Source organism: Arachis hypogaea, chromosome 8 (genome assembly GCF_003086295.3).
Source record: "Arachis hypogaea cultivar Tifrunner chromosome 8, arahy.Tifrunner.gnm2.J5K5, whole genome shotgun sequence".
NCBI classification, from domain to species: domain Eukaryota; kingdom Viridiplantae; phylum Streptophyta; class Magnoliopsida; order Fabales; family Fabaceae; genus Arachis; species Arachis hypogaea.
The window spans coordinates 18,037,019-18,053,711 of NC_092043.1; the positions used below are offsets into that span (position 1 = coordinate 18,037,019).

General features: G+C 32.3%; 2 protein-coding genes across 3 annotated transcripts; both read right to left on the reverse strand.

Moving 5' to 3' along the window:
• Window positions 1-3,207: 3,207 nt before the first annotated feature.
• Window positions 3,208-8,106, reverse strand: LOC112706434 (uncharacterized). Its single transcript, XM_025757739.2, has 5 exons — window positions 7,760-8,106; window positions 5,416-7,467; window positions 4,395-4,986; window positions 3,713-4,313; window positions 3,208-3,634 (listed from the first exon to the last, which is right to left on the reverse strand). The coding sequence occupies exons 2-3, from the start codon at window positions 6,612-6,614 to the stop codon at window positions 4,980-4,982; spliced, it is 1,206 nt and encodes a 401-aa protein (XP_025613524.1). The 5' UTR covers window positions 6,615-7,467; window positions 7,760-8,106; the 3' UTR covers window positions 3,208-3,634; window positions 3,713-4,313; window positions 4,395-4,979.
• A 1,623-nt stretch (window positions 8,107-9,729) lies between these two features.
• On the reverse strand, window positions 9,730-13,434 carry LOC112706435 (uncharacterized). 2 transcript variants are annotated; one of them, XM_025757741.3, is made up of 13 exons: window positions 12,977-13,434; window positions 12,686-12,854; window positions 12,509-12,589; window positions 12,180-12,274; window positions 12,006-12,112; window positions 11,792-11,902; window positions 11,472-11,581; window positions 11,018-11,312; window positions 10,832-10,909; window positions 10,685-10,735; window positions 10,471-10,557; window positions 10,266-10,343; window positions 9,730-10,132 (listed from the first exon to the last, which is right to left on the reverse strand). In XM_025757741.3, exons 1-13 carry the CDS (start codon window positions 12,984-12,986, stop codon window positions 10,082-10,084), a joined length of 1,323 nt encoding a protein of 440 aa, XP_025613526.1. In that variant the 5' UTR covers window positions 12,987-13,434; the 3' UTR covers window positions 9,730-10,081. The 2 variants fall into 2 exon arrangements, with proteins under 2 accessions (XP_025613526.1, XP_025613525.1); XM_025757740.3 differs by having other exon boundaries at window positions 11,997-12,112.
• Between the last annotated feature and the right edge of the window lie 3,259 nt (window positions 13,435-16,693).

Consider the following 16,693-nt stretch of genomic DNA (forward strand, 5'->3'; position numbering starts at 1 on the left):
AAAAAAACACAAATTCTTTGATACAGAGTCGCAGTTAATTTCACGTGAAATTGATAGTCGAGAGTTGTTGACAGATTTAACTAAATTATCAAGATCTCATTTATCAACTTAACATAAAGTTAACTATACCCATAGTTATCAAAACTGAACCAGTAATCAGTTTGATCATATAACCGAGTTACTGAGTTACTGGTTCAACCGGTGAGTCACTGATTTACCCGATTAACCCGGTCATAATTTAAAAAAATATAAAATTATATAAATAAAATCAAAATCATGTGTTAAAACTAAGGTTCTAAAAGCTAGACCGATCATCGAACCATTCTTATCATTGATTCAACCGTAATTCAACCAAAAAAATCGTTTTATAATAAAATAATAAATAAATATAAATAAACACCTAAATACATACTTGTAGTCTAATACAAACTTACTCATTCCATAAGAAAACCATCCCAATCTAAAGCAAAATGCAATTCCAAACATGGAATACTATTCAATAAGTCAACACTGTTCAAACAAAATGCAATTCTAATCATTTAATAAGTTGATATTATACAATCCTTACAATTGAGTAACAAGACCTCTTCTGCAATTAAGCTCAACCTAATGATTGAACCAAACCTTCTCAAAACATAACAATTATCAAAATTTATCACAATCTAAACTTATATCTAACAAATATATTATAAAAGTTTAGATAATATATTTGTTTGATATAAGTTTAAAAAATTGAATTTAAAAGAGATTGTTACTTTTTAAAATTTAAGTTATTTACTTAAGTTGTTTTGCTTAGGTTGTTATTTTTTTAATTTTAAGTTATTTTGCTTAGGTGGTTATTTTTTAAATTTTAAGTTATTTGTTTAGTTTATTATTTTTTAAATTTTAAGTTATTTACCGATTACTCTTTTAAATTATAAATTATTATTATTTGTTTAAGTTGTTACTTTTTAATTTTAAATTATTTGCACATAAATTAAAATAAAAAAATACATACTTCAGTTAAGAGGACTCTTGTGTCTCGATTTATGAATTTGTTAAGAGAAGTCGATGACGGATAATCAATTATTATTTTATAAATATCAATACTTACGCATAATAGATGAGTAAAACAAAATCTAGGAATTTTAATATTAACTTTAATGTAAATTTATTTATTTGGATTTGTTTCAAGATTTCATTCTATATATTCGAATTTATTTGTTTTAGTATTTTGTATTTAAATTGTTATTTTAACTTTATTTTATTACAAAAAAATTTATAATATTTTTTTTGTACTTGAAAGATTTTAATTTATTAAAAAAATTATTTTTGTTGAAAATAAATATTTTTCTATCTTTTTATTTAAAATATTATTATTGATATGTTAATATTAAAAATATAAAAAATAAACATACTTTAAAAAAATATTTTACGTTGTTTGATCTTTATAAAATTAAAATAATTAATTAATTATTAATTTTTAAATTGTAACTATTTCTTCAATAAAAAATAATTTATAATTTTTTTCAAATTTTATGAATTTGTTAATTTTTTAAATTTTAAAATATAAAATATATATGTATATAGTTTGGTACAATTTTTGTTGTTGTTATTTTTAAGTTGTAATTAGTTTTTTTAAATATAAACACTTACACATATTAGATGAGTAAAACAAAATTTAGAAATTTTAATATTGACTTTGATATAAATTTATTTATTTAAATTTATTTTAAGATTTTATTCTATAAATTTAAATTTATTTATTTTAATATTTTTATTTAGATTGTTATTTTAACTTTATTTTGTTATAATTATTTTTGTAATATTAAACTTTTTTGTACTGGAAGGATTTTAATTTGTTGAGAAAAAAATTATTTTTGGTGAATAAATATTTTTCTATCTTTTTATTTAAAATGTTATTATTGGTATGTTAGTATTAAAAATATAAAAGATAAAACATACTTAAAAAAATATATTATGAGATCAAATAATTTTATAATTGTGGCACAGGAGGTTGTATAGAGAACTTTAGATTATGATATTCATTGGAGATGGCCTTCAGTGATGAGATTAACTTTTTATTTACCTAGAAAGTAAAATATTATCTTTAAAGATGATGACAATCTTGAAAAAATCATGGATCAAAAGAACGGAAAAAGTAATGTTCTTAGTAGAGTAAATACCCATAGTAGTCCTTGAGATTCACGCAATTACTCATAGTAATCCCTAATATTTTGATTTTCCTATTGTAGTCCTCTAGATAGAGCTCCGAGCACTCAAACTAGTCCCTGGCCATATTTTAGGTGATGACTCATCACCGGAGCGCTGACGTGGCCTAGGATTGCCACGCTGGACTGCTGCCAAAGGCTAGCTGAGCTGGCTAAGTTTCAATTTTTACCCAGATTGGTCCCTCATAGTATAATTAACCCTAAATCCCCAAATTCTCATACACCTCCCCTCTTCATCTTGTTCACCTCTTCTTCTTCCTCTTCCATACACTTGTTCCTGTTCATGCACTCTCATCCGGGGGCTGCTACTCATGTCGATGATGGGTGGAGGTAGCACTGCAGGTGGAAGCTCTGTTCGTTCCCCATCTAGCTGGAACCGGAGTAGAACGCAAACGAAGAGCAGAAGATCGGTCCCGCCAGAATGGTGCGGCTGTGGCTGTAAGCCAGTTCTCAGATGGTCTGGCACAGATTCGAATCCGAATAAACCGTTCTATGGCTGCCCCAATTATAATGTAGGTTAGAGTAATCACTTGTATTGCTCTTATTCTCCTCCCCTGACTGTTCTTGTGTTGTTATGCCTCCCCTGACTATTCTTGTTTTGTTCCTCTCTAAACTTTGATCCTTTATTGGTTGCAGACAAGTGGGAAGAGATGGTGCGAGCTTTTTGTGTGGGCAGATTCTGTGAATGAGGAACAGGTTGAAAAGTCAGAATCGTATGGTGATGAAGTGAAGATCAACGTTGATTGGAGGCTTCGAAGGTTGGAGGAGGATGTTCAGATGCAAATAAGTGATGACCCAGTTGTTAGTGTTAGGTGTGTGTGTATTGACAGTGTTATTGGTGATCCTGTATTATAAATGATGAATGAATTGGTAGTTTTGGGTTTCTTGTTATCAACATTTGTAAAAATCTGCTTCTTGATGGAATGAAAAGTGTTATTAACTCTGAAATTATTGTTAATTTAAATTCCATTGTGTATGAAAAAAACAAAGAAACTGCTTCTTGAATGGTAAATCACATAGCATAGTATATTAACATAAATTCCATTGTCTATCAAGAAACAACAAAAGTTGACGGTAAAAGGCAGCCTAGAAATCATGTTGCTGCTATCTGTAGTTTCATCAAAAGCAAGGCCAAAGCATACCAAAAAGGCCTTTGCATCACAGTTCACCATCTAGTCATTATACGATGGAAAAGACTAATAACAAAACACAAAACAGAAACTCCTAAGTACATATATCTAAAGTATTCAATTCTTCTTTCTTGGGGGCCTAAATCCTGGCGTTGGGATGAACTGCATCAAGTTGGCAAACTTTGAAGATGTTGCTGAAGATGCACCCTGCAAGGGATTCACTGTTGGTGTGGTTGGCTGATTAGAGGATCGTCTTCGTGGTGACAGCTTGGAAGGTCTTTTCGGTGCAGGATCCTATAGGAGAAATAAGTGGCGTTAACTATTATTTATGCATGAAAATAACAACATACTCATATGTAAAATTTTAGTTACCTTTCCAGAATCCTCTTGCTCAGAAGCAGAAGGCTGAGTTAATTCGATCTCCTGGGGATTGCTTCCCAAATCTGCTTGGCCAGAAACGTCTTGGGGCTGCTGAACCGGCTTCTCAGGCACAGTATGAACTTCATCATTTTTCTTCTTCTCAGCTGCCTCGGCGGCAGCGGCAGCGACTGCTGCCGCAGCAACAGCAGTAGCGCATCAGTATCTCTTTTCTTTTTGCAGCCTCTCTTTGTATGCCCCTTATCACCACAGTAACTGCATGTAAAGGCACTCAGCTGTCTCTTTAGGTGTACACCATCTGCAGTGTTGCCTGAGAGTTTTGGGTCAACTTTAGGTTTCTTAGTTCCAAAAGCACTCTTCTCGTCCGCATCCATCCTCCTCTTCATCTTTAGTTTTTCAGGTTTTGTCTTGATTTTAGGGGCATGTGGCCTGTTACAGTCCTCTGCTTTTTCCCACAGTGGTTGACCCGGAATTGGATTAATGTGGTGGTTATAAGTTTCCTTATATGAGTCCATGGTCAGCCATCTGTGACAGAAGTTTTCTGGCTGTTTATTCACACGAGACAGGACAGCACAAGCGTGCACACACGGGATACCTGCAGGTGCCAAACAGTGAGATGAACCATGATAATAGTTGTGGCTGAATAAAGTAAAATGCATAAACACAATTAACTTACCCGTTAGCATCCAAAATTGGCATGTGCACAATCTCTTTCCTATGTCCACAACATGGTTGGTTGGATGTCCATGCACCTCAAATTTTTCGTATCCGTTATCCCCAGTCTAAATAGGCTTCCAATGCTTGGATTCTTTCCTCACCTTTTCCAACCTGCTATTTATAACAGGTGTGAGCTTCCCAGTGTGATTCTACAGCTTCACCTTGTTTTTCGCTATGGTTCGCATAACAAACATCCTTACCTCCTCCAGCAATGTTATGATGGGTTTGGCTCGTGCATCCTTGATCTTAGCATTGAACACTTCACAGGCGTTGTTACAGATGCTATCCAATTTCGGCTTATGGCTGAATAAACTTCTGGTCCAAGCATCCATAGGCCACTTCTCTAAGTATGCCCAGGCATCCTCGTTTAACCTTTTGATCTTCTCCATTCCATCCCTGAATTCTTGGTATGTTGTTGTCCTTGCACATTCCCACAGAAGTCCCCTTAGCTGTAACTCCTTCCATTTCTTGTTGAAATTTTTCCATAAATGCCAGACGCAGAAACGGTGATGCACATCAGGCATCACCGCTTTCACTGCTGATATCAGTCCCTGCCAGATTCATTAAATGTTAGACACATAATCGTCCTTGACATTATAATCGTAACACATAATAGTCCCTTACATTTGATTACCATCCCCATAATAGTCCCTTACAGCACAATGGTTTTCCTAATAAGTAACCATGAAGATCCAATCATCTCACAGTCTATGCAGATAAGCAAAACAGCAAAATTCTTAACAAAATAACTAACCATCATACTCGAATGGAAGCTACAATTCTTCAAGTAAGCATAACAGCAGAATTCTTTTCCTAATAACCAACCATGAAAATCCAATAATCCAATGATCAAAGGTCTTACACTAAAAACTAACCATCAAAATCTAATGAAAGCACAATTATTCACAGTAAGCATAACAACACAATTCTTAATATAAGATCACATAAAATCAAAGCGAGACATTCAAATTAAATCACACCTTTTGCATATCCGATATGAAGCACCAGTCATGCTCTTTATAATGCCCCAAGTCCTGATGAAGTAGCTCGAGAAACCATCTCCATGTCTCTGTATTCTCCACTCTGACAATAGCCAGGCTATGACATAGATATGATGATTAGCATCTAACCCCACGGCTGACAAAATCTGTCCACCAAACCGGGTCTTCAGGAAAGCACCATCCAGACCTATCAAAGGACGGCAACCAGCCTTGAACCCGTTTTTACAGCCACTTAAGCATATATACATTCTTTCAAAGGTAACTTCTTCATCTGGTTGGGGGGTGGTGCATATTTGTACAGTGGAACCGGGATTAGTCTTCAACAGCGTCATACCATAATCCCTAACCATCCTATATTGTTCTTTCTCATCCCCATACACTACACTTCTTGCATCCATTAATGCCCTGGATATTGAGTTTTTATTCAGAGTCAAGTCAAACCGTGTCTTGAAGTAAGTTGCAGCCTCGCAGTGTCTAAAATTTGGATACTTTCTTACCTTCTTCACAAGCTTGCTGCATACCCAATTCCTGTTGGCAGCCCTATTATTGTCCTCTCTTGGGCAAGTGTGGTCATCATTGAATGTCTTAATTTGCCAACATGTGTCTTCATGGTCTCTAGATGCATAAGCCACCCATGGGCACTCTTTCACCTTACACACCGCCCTGCACCTAATGTTATCATTTTTCACTATCTTTATGCTTCTTCCCTCTTGGATTGTATATTCTCTCACAGCTTCTCTAAATTCCCATTTAGTTCCGAACTTCATGCCTACCTCAAGGTGCAGCTCTCCAAACCTTGCACTTTCCCTAAACAACGGACTTGCCTCTTCAGATTCATTTCCTTCCTCTAGCTCATCTTCTGAGTTTGGAGGCGTCTTCATCTCCTCCGAGTGCCAAGAATTGTTGCCATCAGAGTCAACACCTGGGTCTAGTCCATACTCTATCCCTTCATGAACACAACCCACAAACCCAAGGTCAACCTCAGCGTCGCTCACCTCCTCCACCAAACCATCGTCTTCATGTAATATCTTCTCCTTCCCTTTACCTAGTGGACTAATATTTCTCTTACCCGCCGTAGCATGTGTCATGTTTCTCCTAATCCTACTCCCAGTTTTAGGATCATTCCCTGTAGCCTCAGAATCAGAGGAACTACCCTCATCCGGACCTGGCTTGAACATGCTATCCTCTTCACTATCAGAGGAGTCAGAAGATAAATCAAAGGGAACTTCATTGTTAAACACTTCACTAGTAAATCCTCTAGCAGCAGACTGTGTACAGGGTCTCCTAGAAATACTTGGTCTCTTGGACAGTTTCTGCTTCTTGCTCCTATCTGATTTGGTGTTCTGACTGGATTTCGTGGGCTGGCTAATTTTGGTGGGCTTGGTGAGCTTGGTGGGCTTCGTGAGCTTGGTGGGCTTGGTGGGCTTGGTGACTTTTGGGGAGTTGGTCTTCTTCACAGGTTTGGTTGTCTTGGAAGGATTGGCAGTTTTGGAGTGTGATGGTTGTGATTGCCGTGGAGATGTTCTATTTTTTTTGGGACTGGATTTGCAAGAAGTGTTGGGTACAAACCTTAGGGATAGGAGAAGCAACTATGATTGCATGAGTCTCTGTAACTGGGGGACTCACATCAGTATCTGTACCTGCATTACATCCCTCTCCACCATGATCATCCAAGTACACAACTATGTTATCTCCCTCTAACACCTCCGGCACTGACACGGTATGCTCGAAATATATATCAATCAATCCCTCATTTGTCCTAGCACAATTCACCATCTCTCTTATCTCTTTATCATTGTTTACATTTCTCAACCCTTTCTCCAAACATTTTCCAGGAACATGCCACTAGCACTGTTTAATGTCATTGTACCCAAGCTCCTTATGGTAGTTCCGTATGTAGAACACATCCAGAGTATCAGTGTCTAGATCACCTAAACAGGCCTTATTGTCTGGAGAATATATCATAATTCCTTCTGCATTTTTTTTGAAGTCACCCCCATGATGAAACATGATGTCCAACTTCTCCTCCATCTGCAAGAAATTTAAAATTTTTACAATACATAGGGAGAATTTGAAAGCCTACTCATGCATTAAAAAGGAAAAATAATCACCACAAGAAAACATTTTTTTCCAAACCTCCATACTTCTCCCTGTTTCTTCCTTGTTTCATTCGGGTATTACAGCAACCCCATAAACCCCAACCAAGATTCAAACCCTAAACACTACAATGACACCAAAACTCCAGAACCTCAACAACACTGACCAATGCTATCATCAACCAACACTGTTTTCAAAATGCAAAATAATAAAAAAAAAAAGTTACCTTGAGTCCGATCACAACGTTAGAACTTCGTCTTTGTGGTGAAGGAAGGGAAGGGAAGAGTAACAACAACTTCTGATCAGATGACTTCTTCTCTCAAATTTTCGTTAACCCAGCACATACAACCCTACGGCTACGCCATTGTTGGAGAGATGAAGAAGAACTCAGAGGGTGGAAGAAGAAGAGACGAAGTGTTTGTGTTGGTGGAGAAAACTGTTTTTCATATTAAGTAACACCTATACGGCGTCGTTTTTGGCTTCCAAGGGCGCCAAACCCAAAACGACGTCGTTTTGAACATGTCCCACGTGGCAATCCTAGGCCACGTCAGCGCTCCGGTGATGAGTCATCACCTGAAATATGGCCAGGGACTAGTTTGAGTGCTCGAAGCTCTATCTGGAGGACTACAATAGGGAAATCGAAATCTTAGGGATTACTATGAGTAATTGCGTGAATCTCAGGGACTATTATGGGCATTTACTCGTTCTTAGCATGGATGGAGATCAACAAAGAATTTGAAATTGGTCAAACTTTAACGTATATTGAGTTTCCAAATCAATTTGTTTATGATAGCAAAGAAAGGGAATGATATCCATGCAAGAGAGAGTATTTTACAGGAGGTTAAACTATATTCCACCGGATACATGTGATAATATCTACTATATGAGAATTTTGTTAATTATTAAAAATGTTGCACAACATATGAGTCTATTAGGACAGTTAATGTGATTATATATCCTAGCTTCTAAGATGCTTTCTATTTTATGGGACTACTGTGTGACAATAGAAAATTCATTGCAGTTATTAATGAGGTCTGGTCATCAATTGAGAAAAATATTTGTGATGCTATTAATATCTAATAGTGTTAACAAATCAAATCGTATTTAAAATGCAACTTAGATATTATTGGCTGACAGGATATTATATATGAAGAGAAAAAATATTGAAAAACTAAGGTATTTTACTATGTGGTAAATTATTATCACATTTAGGATTTTACTTGCCAAAATCAGTGTTCACTAATGTCAAGAGTTAAGAATCGCAATGGTCTGAACATTTTAATTCTAGATGAAGACAACAATCCAAACTCATCAACAACAAATGTCTGTGTTCAACGAAATTTTTAATAATATATATTTAGATAAGAAAATAGTATTTTAATTTTAATAACATGTTATAATTTATACTTTTGTACAAATATTTGTCGTAGATATAACTGATTTATTAACTATACTTTTGTACTTGAAATAAAATGTATATCATGAAACACAACAGTATATGCCAATTATTTTTCTAATGAGGTTAGTAAAATATTAAGTTGCCTATAAATTTTTATTAGCCTTATAATATAAAATTTAGTGTAAAATTAACATGCTAATATTACAATTATATATGTTCTTATTTTTTTCAAATCTCTTTTTATGGCTCAAGAATATTAAAAAGTGAAGACACAGAAAATTAAAATTCTTAAAGATAGAGACTAGAATTTTAATTACATTTTATACCTAAAATACTTCCATTTTAATTAATTAATTCCAACTTATCCTTTGTACAATTAAATTAAAACTTCATTCTCATTTCTAGCTCTCATTTTACACCAAATACAATATTGAGATTTATTTCAATCTCTATTTCTTAGTATCTGTCTCTCTTCCCATCACAACCTTAGCATTTGAAGTTTTTCGAAATACTCAAACCAAACTCAAAGTCAACTAGCGAAATTTGCTATTATTTTTTCGTAAACAAAGTCTAATTTATTATTATATCTGAACATAATGTATAAAAAATTTACATAAAATATTCAAACAAATTACTTTTTACTTTTAAAAAAATTAAAAATCACTTCGAAAAAAAAAAATTTTTTTTAGAACTAATTCAAACAAACACAAAATACATAGTCAATATAAAATATACATTAAAAATATATAATGCACATTAATATTTTGTTTTCTATACTAAACAAAACAAATTAAACATAAGCGAATCAACCTTGTGTTTTGTATTTTCAATCATGTTCAAAGCAATATGTTTATTTGAAGCCTTTCCAAATCCTCAACCAAACTAAAGTCAACTAGCTAAATTCGCTATTAATTTTTCTTAAACAAATTGACCTACCTATATTATTGCTTGAAAAAGAGACCATTACACATAAAGCCGTATTGTCAGCTGCAGATATGCCCTGGTGACTTAATATAAGTATACATTTTTCTTTATCATCAATGTCAAAGCAATATCAATCTAAAGTCACAAAGCTGAAGAATAAAATTAAATGAAATGAATTGTCGAATACCCTCCATATGACGCAATTATTGTTGTTCCCACTGCAGCTCAAGCCTCCTCCTCGGGGACACCGACAGCGTAGTGGCCGAAGTTCCTTCCCTGTTAATATCACCAAATAAATGAAGAATATAAGAATTGTTTCTTGCATCAAAAGTTATGTTTGTTGTCCAATTTTCAGATGGTATAATGTATTTCAACAGGATTATAAAAGTGAATGAATAAGTATACCAACCTCAGCTTGCAAACGCTGCTTATTAAGATGTTGGGTTCTAGCCTTGTTCAGTACTGAATTTGGAGACTTAAACAATCTCTGCAAGTACAATGATGCAGTCAATAATTCTCTAGTCAAGGCACCTACTAGATGCAGTCAATAACTCAATAGAAAAATGGTAACAGCAATGCAAAATAAATGAGCATTATCACTCGCACAAACTTACCTTCTCACCACCAGACATTCTCTGTTCGTTATTATTGAACTTTCTCTTCGGCGTGAAATCAAAGACATCATGAAGGAACTCATTTTCCTATTTTGACAAGCGAGAACAGTACCAAGAGAAAAGGGGAAAACAACCATCAATAATTCAATATCAGCATTTTAGAAAATCAGCAAATCAGAAATTCATTCAGAAATTAAATCAAAGAGCAACCAACCTGCATATGCTTAATAAACCCACCCCCAAGAAAGTGTTTGAGAAAATTTAACTGCACAAGATCTGGATGTTAGAATGCTTAAGTGCAGAATATCACCGTAAATTTTTTAATTTAGAAAAAAACAAAGATGAAAGAATGCAAGAAAACCTGAATCATTTGGGACCACGATGATGTCTGCAAGGAATCACCACCAATCTTTGTTGAAGTTTCGGGGGAGTAACCATACTAACATAACAAAGTAAGATCAGAACATATATACTAGATTCACAAGACGATTAATGACTTCTGTTATCATAGTAATATTAACTACTGAATAAAATGAAATTAAAATACCTCAAAAAATTCTAAAATATCTCGGAACAAGTTCCTCTGGTTATTAAGATCCTTTTTGGCAGAACCCTTGCCACCGGCCTCCACAGAAAGGTTTCTGCATTGATTTATGACCTTCCCTTTCAATCCTTGTAAACATATGTAACTTTCTTGTGTTTTACTCTCTTCTGCACTCCTAGAATCAGTATAAAATTTCTCTGTAGTTCCAATCTCAAAAATAAGAGCCAAAGCTTCACCAGCAGCAATTCGTACAGTCCGATCTTCCTTGTCCAGAAGACCCGATAAATAAGATATTTGACTACATCAAGAATAAAAATAATAAGATTGATCCAAAGAAGTGATGCATAAAATAAGATTGGAAGCAAAGTCTTTTCCTCTATGAGAGGAGTACATTGGCACATTACTGGTTCAGCAATGCAATAAAAATAAATGTGGTAGTCAAGGTTATTGAGCTTACTTTTGCCAATTTTTTGAATTTAGGTTCAAATCGTCCATGGTAGAGAGGAGAAAAGACCACGAAGACACCACAGAAGTTATTAATTGGGCAGATGGTTTGACTGCAACCACCTAGACCATGAAACAAATGAGGCAGTAAATAGAATGAACAATTCCATACACCCAAGGTGGAAGGGGAAAAAATGCTGTCATCATACTTAGCATACAAGCACTGAACATGGGAGAATTACTATTGGGAACATATTAGACCGGCAAGACAATCCTACTAGCAGATGTTGATAAGTGGATAAACAAATTAGTATGGTAGAAAAAGTTGCTTACATTGGAACCTAATTTGGGATGGATCACTCGCCACATGATGTCCATTGACTGTTCTGTTTCTTCTTGATCGATCCCTCCAACAAAGGTTATTATAGCCAAACATTCAAGCAACTACAAAAACAATTGGCATCAACCAAATAAGATCCAACTAAATACTAGAGACTCTCCATGAAAAAATTTCACACAGGATTTTGCAATTACTCACTGAGGGTACCTTTGAAACATCTGACTTGGACGCAAGAGATTCATCTAGAGGACGAACTGATTCTTCAAATATTTCACGTGCATTATTGCCGCATCCAACAGTCAAGGCCAAACAACCTGAAAAATGATTTATTTAATGAAATGAAGGCAACATGAAACATAAGCAAGTTACTTAAAATCTTACCAATGGCGTGTGATGCCAAAGATATCTCCTTAGCAGATGCTTTTTTAGATCCCTTTTTTAATGAAGCAAGACAATGGTGTAGTAAGGTAGCAAATCTGATCAAGAAAAGAACGGCATGTTATGATAACCAAACTTTTTTGGGAAAGACATCAATACGTATAGCATCAAAGCCTAAATACGGAATAGGAAACCAAAAACTAAAGGGAAACATCTACTCACCCCCAACCCCCGCACCCTTATTGCTATGGGAAAACTCATAACCATAAAAGACCACAAAAACAATTGCTAAATAAATAAAAGATTTTATAAGCCAGATGATAAATTCTTACTTCTTCTCCACAAAATCATGCTGAATATTGCTATTGAATGCATCAATGATCGATGACAAAGCATTCTCCCTTGTGGAACCCCTTTCATTCAAACAACACATATCAATCATCAATTCAGAATATCAAAGTCTAGCTCCATGTGCATTCAATTTTCTTTTGACGGGCAAGTAAAGTTACCTTTTCTCATCTAAGGCATCCAGAGCTTGGTCGAGAACAGAATCTTGATAAAATTGCACATCTTCACCCCCATACACCGACATCATATCAGAACGCGAAGTCGATGACGAAGTCACGCTACTATCATCATCGGTATCGAACATTGCAGCACATTTCCGTTGAGAATTACCTGAACCATCAAGAAACCAATAAAAATTAGACATTTAAGTAGGTATATTCAATTGAATTAAATCAAATCATTTTGGTTGATGATCTATGGAAGAAAAAAAAGCCCTAGGAATTGCGGCTTACGTTTTCCCATGGTTTTAGGGCTCTGTATGTTTGCTTTGATTTGTTGAAGGGTTTTATGTATTATTTGTAAGGTGTTACAAGACAGAATCGGAATTTGAAATGGCGAAGGGTGAACAAGTACGAGGATTGGAAGAAGCAGAACTAAAAGGAATCGGAATCGGGATGAAGAAGCGTATAAACAACAACAACAACACTGGGTTTGACTCTGATGGTGAATAAGCCATTAAAATACTGCGGTGAAATAGGAATCTGAAAACTTCTCTCTCAGAGAGGGAGTAGAATCAGGATTAGGATTATTATATAGATGTGGATTTAGATATAATTGGACGGAACCCTAAAAAGGACAGGTTTCGATCAACCCAGGAGGCTCGACTGCGATAGAGAGAAAAATGGTGAAATACAACTTAAGTTTCTTCAAATTTTAACCCCCGTTTTTTTGGATTTTCATTTTGAATAACATTTTTGTTTTAAGATTAATAAATATATCTAAAAAAAATTATATTTTTAAAAATATGACGCTTGAAAATTTATATTTAGATATCTCAAAAAATTATTTTGTTATAAATGGTTTGGAAGTCTCAAGATTAAATTAAGATAAGTTTATTTTAGCTTATATATTTTTGAAAATAAATTCTTAATTTTTAGAATAGCGCTAATATTAAAAAAGAGTATCTTGTTAATAAAAGTAAAGATTTTACTAGCATGTGCTTTAAAAATAATTTTTTAAATTACTATAAAAAAGTTTTTCTAAAATTTATTAAAATGATTTTCTTTAATATTCTTAATGTATTAAATACATCAAGAATTTAAAAAATTATGTTACTAGACTAGTAAGATATGTCTTTAAAACACAAAATAGTTAAACAAAAAAAATACTAACTGACAAAATATAACAATATTTTTATATCTTCGTTTTTATCCTCTTGCTATGAAAATATCAAATACTTATTTTAGAAATTATTCTTTAAAATAAGTTATTTTTAAGAATTATATTTTAAAACTTCAAATATACATAAGACTAATGTATTTTCATAGATAACCATCGAAGAAAATAACATCATGTATTAGAAGAAAATAACAATATTTTATCAAGATTAAATTAAAAAAAATTGAGAAACACTTTTGATATTCGTTAATATAATTCATTAACAAAATAAACTAAAAAACTCAAATAAATATTGCAACTTTAACTAATAATATAGAGAGTAAAGTACGTTGTTTTAGTCTTTAATATTTGGATCAAATTTTAATTTAATTTCTAACATTTTAAATATTTCATTTTAGTCCCAACAAAATTCAAATAAGTTTAATATTATTCTATCGTTAAATTTGATATGAATAGTTAATGGAATAAAGATATAGAGGGAAATTTATCTATATAAAATAAATCCTGAAAACTTTTACCTAATTACAACAATTGAAAACTTATTTTGTGAATGTTTTGTTTCACTTTTTATATAATCCGTGAAAGTCCACCACTGTTTCAAGATTACACATAAACCGTGGCTGATAGCAAAGGATTACATGCAATTCGTGCTCAACGTAAACCGTGGAAGGCAGCCACAATTTACTCTCGGTGAATGCAACACATAAACCGTGGGAGACAGCCACGGTTTATGAGAAAGATTTTGTGTGCATAAAACCTTGGAGGCAGCCACTGCTTATACATGAGTGACTTTATACATGAGTAACTATGTGAAGTTGGGTGGCTGAGAGAGAATCCGAGGAGCTTTGTAGTTTATGCTTTATGGACTCAGCAAACTTGTTTACGTTTTAATACGATTTGAATTGTATTAGTATATTTTTATTTTTTAATCAATTTAATTTTATATAAATAATTAGAATTTTAAATTATAAAATTTGTATTAGTTTGTAATTTAAAATTTAAATAGACATAATTTAAATTAATAATTTATAAAATTGTATGTATTCGTATTATTGTATTCATATGAATATTTGTAACTAACTATAACTAACTATAAGTTTACAAATACGATACTATATAAATCAATTATATGTGTAAACTTATAGTTAGTTATTGTAATTATGTAAAATAAAGTACTTTACAAGGATATTTATTGAAACTAATATGTTGATTATTTATATACTTAATCTGGACACTATAATTTCGCATTAAGATAAAAAAAATTATTAAAATTATCATGACTTATTATAATCAACCACTATTAATATTATTGCACATCATTCAGCCACTATATTTATAATTCAATGATTATAATGTAATTTGAAGTAGTCAAAGGTCAAAATACATGATACAAGACATCCAACACAATTACATTGTGAACTTTACACATATATGTACTAATATATCAAAAACTCAGTCAAAGATTAATAAGCATATTTAACGATTGTCACTGAAGTTATTACATATAATTCAAAAATTAAATTATACCACTCAATGATATTATCAGATGATAATTTAAAATGTTGAGGATAAATAAAAATAAAAAATGAAATTAGATGATAATTAAATACATTCATATTATTTATAAATTAAAAGAATATACTTATTTAAAATAATATGATTAAGTTTATTAAAAAATTTTAATAAGAATATGTTTATTTAAAATATTAAAATTTTAAATTTTAAATAAACCTACTTATATTAATTTTAAATTTTATTTAAAATAATACGAATATGTTTATTTAAATAAAAAAATTAAAATAATAAGAGTACATTTATTTAAAAAATTTTAATTTAAAAATAATATAAGTGTATTTATTTGTTAGTTAAAAATTAACAACCGTTATTTTTTTTAAATCGAATAAATATAATTAATCATATGAGTACAATAGTAAAAAAATCATATGAGTACAATAATACGAATACATACAATTTTATAAATTATTAATTTAACTTATGTCTATTTAAAATTTAAATTACAAACTAATACAAATTTTATAATTTAAAATTCTAATTATTTATATAAAATTAAATTGATTAAAAAATAAAAATATACTAATACAATTCAAATCGTATTAAAACGTAAACAAGTTTGCTGAGTCCATAAACCACAAAACTTTTCGGATTCTCTCTCAGCCACCCAATTTTACATAGCCGCTCATGCATAAACCGTGGCTGCCTCCAAGATTTTATGCACACAAAATCTTTTTCATAAACCGTGGCTGCCTCCCACGGTTTATGTGTAATCTTGAAACCATGGTTGGCTCCCACGGATTATATAGAAAGTGAAACAAGACATTCACGAAACAAATTTTCAATTGTTGTAATCAAGAGAGGTTTTTAGGATTTATTTTATACAGGTAAATTGCTCAGATATAGATGTTAACTTATTGTTAAGTCATATCTTTTTTTCATGTGTTAGAACATAACTAAAATCTTCTTGTAACATTTTTTTTAATATCCTTCTTATAAAAAAAAATCCAAAACGTAGCAATCATTCATCAACACTCCAAAATTAAAGGAAAAGCTTTTAATGCTAGTGATCGTTGGTGAGTCGATTTTACTTACATATTGAAATTGAATATTATTAGCTCTTTAATATGTTAATTGTTCATGTCAAATTTAATAGTGAGACAACATTGAATCTATTTAAAACTTTTTGAGACTGAAATAAAATATTTGAAACTTTTAGAACTAAAATATGACGTTTAAAACATTAACGACTAAGTTAAGCTTTGATCAAAACATTGATGCCTAAAATAATACTTTATCCTAGTATAAACGTTTTAAAG

Bases quoted from the DNA above. Each gene is read 5' to 3' on its own strand.
- LOC112706435 (XM_025757740.3), bottom strand. The intron at 12,275-12,508 runs GTAAGAATTTAT...TTTCTTGATCAG, and splicing joins CATGATTTTGTGGAGAAGAA to ATTTGCTACCTTACTACACC. The intron at 11,313-11,471 runs GTAAGCTCAATA...TTCTTGATGTAG, and splicing joins AATTCAAAAAATTGGCAAAA to TCAAATATCTTATTTATCGG.
- LOC112706434 (XM_025757739.2), bottom strand. From the start codon at position 6,614: ATGTTCAAGCCAGGTCCGGATGAGGGTAGTTCCTCTGATTCTGAGGCT.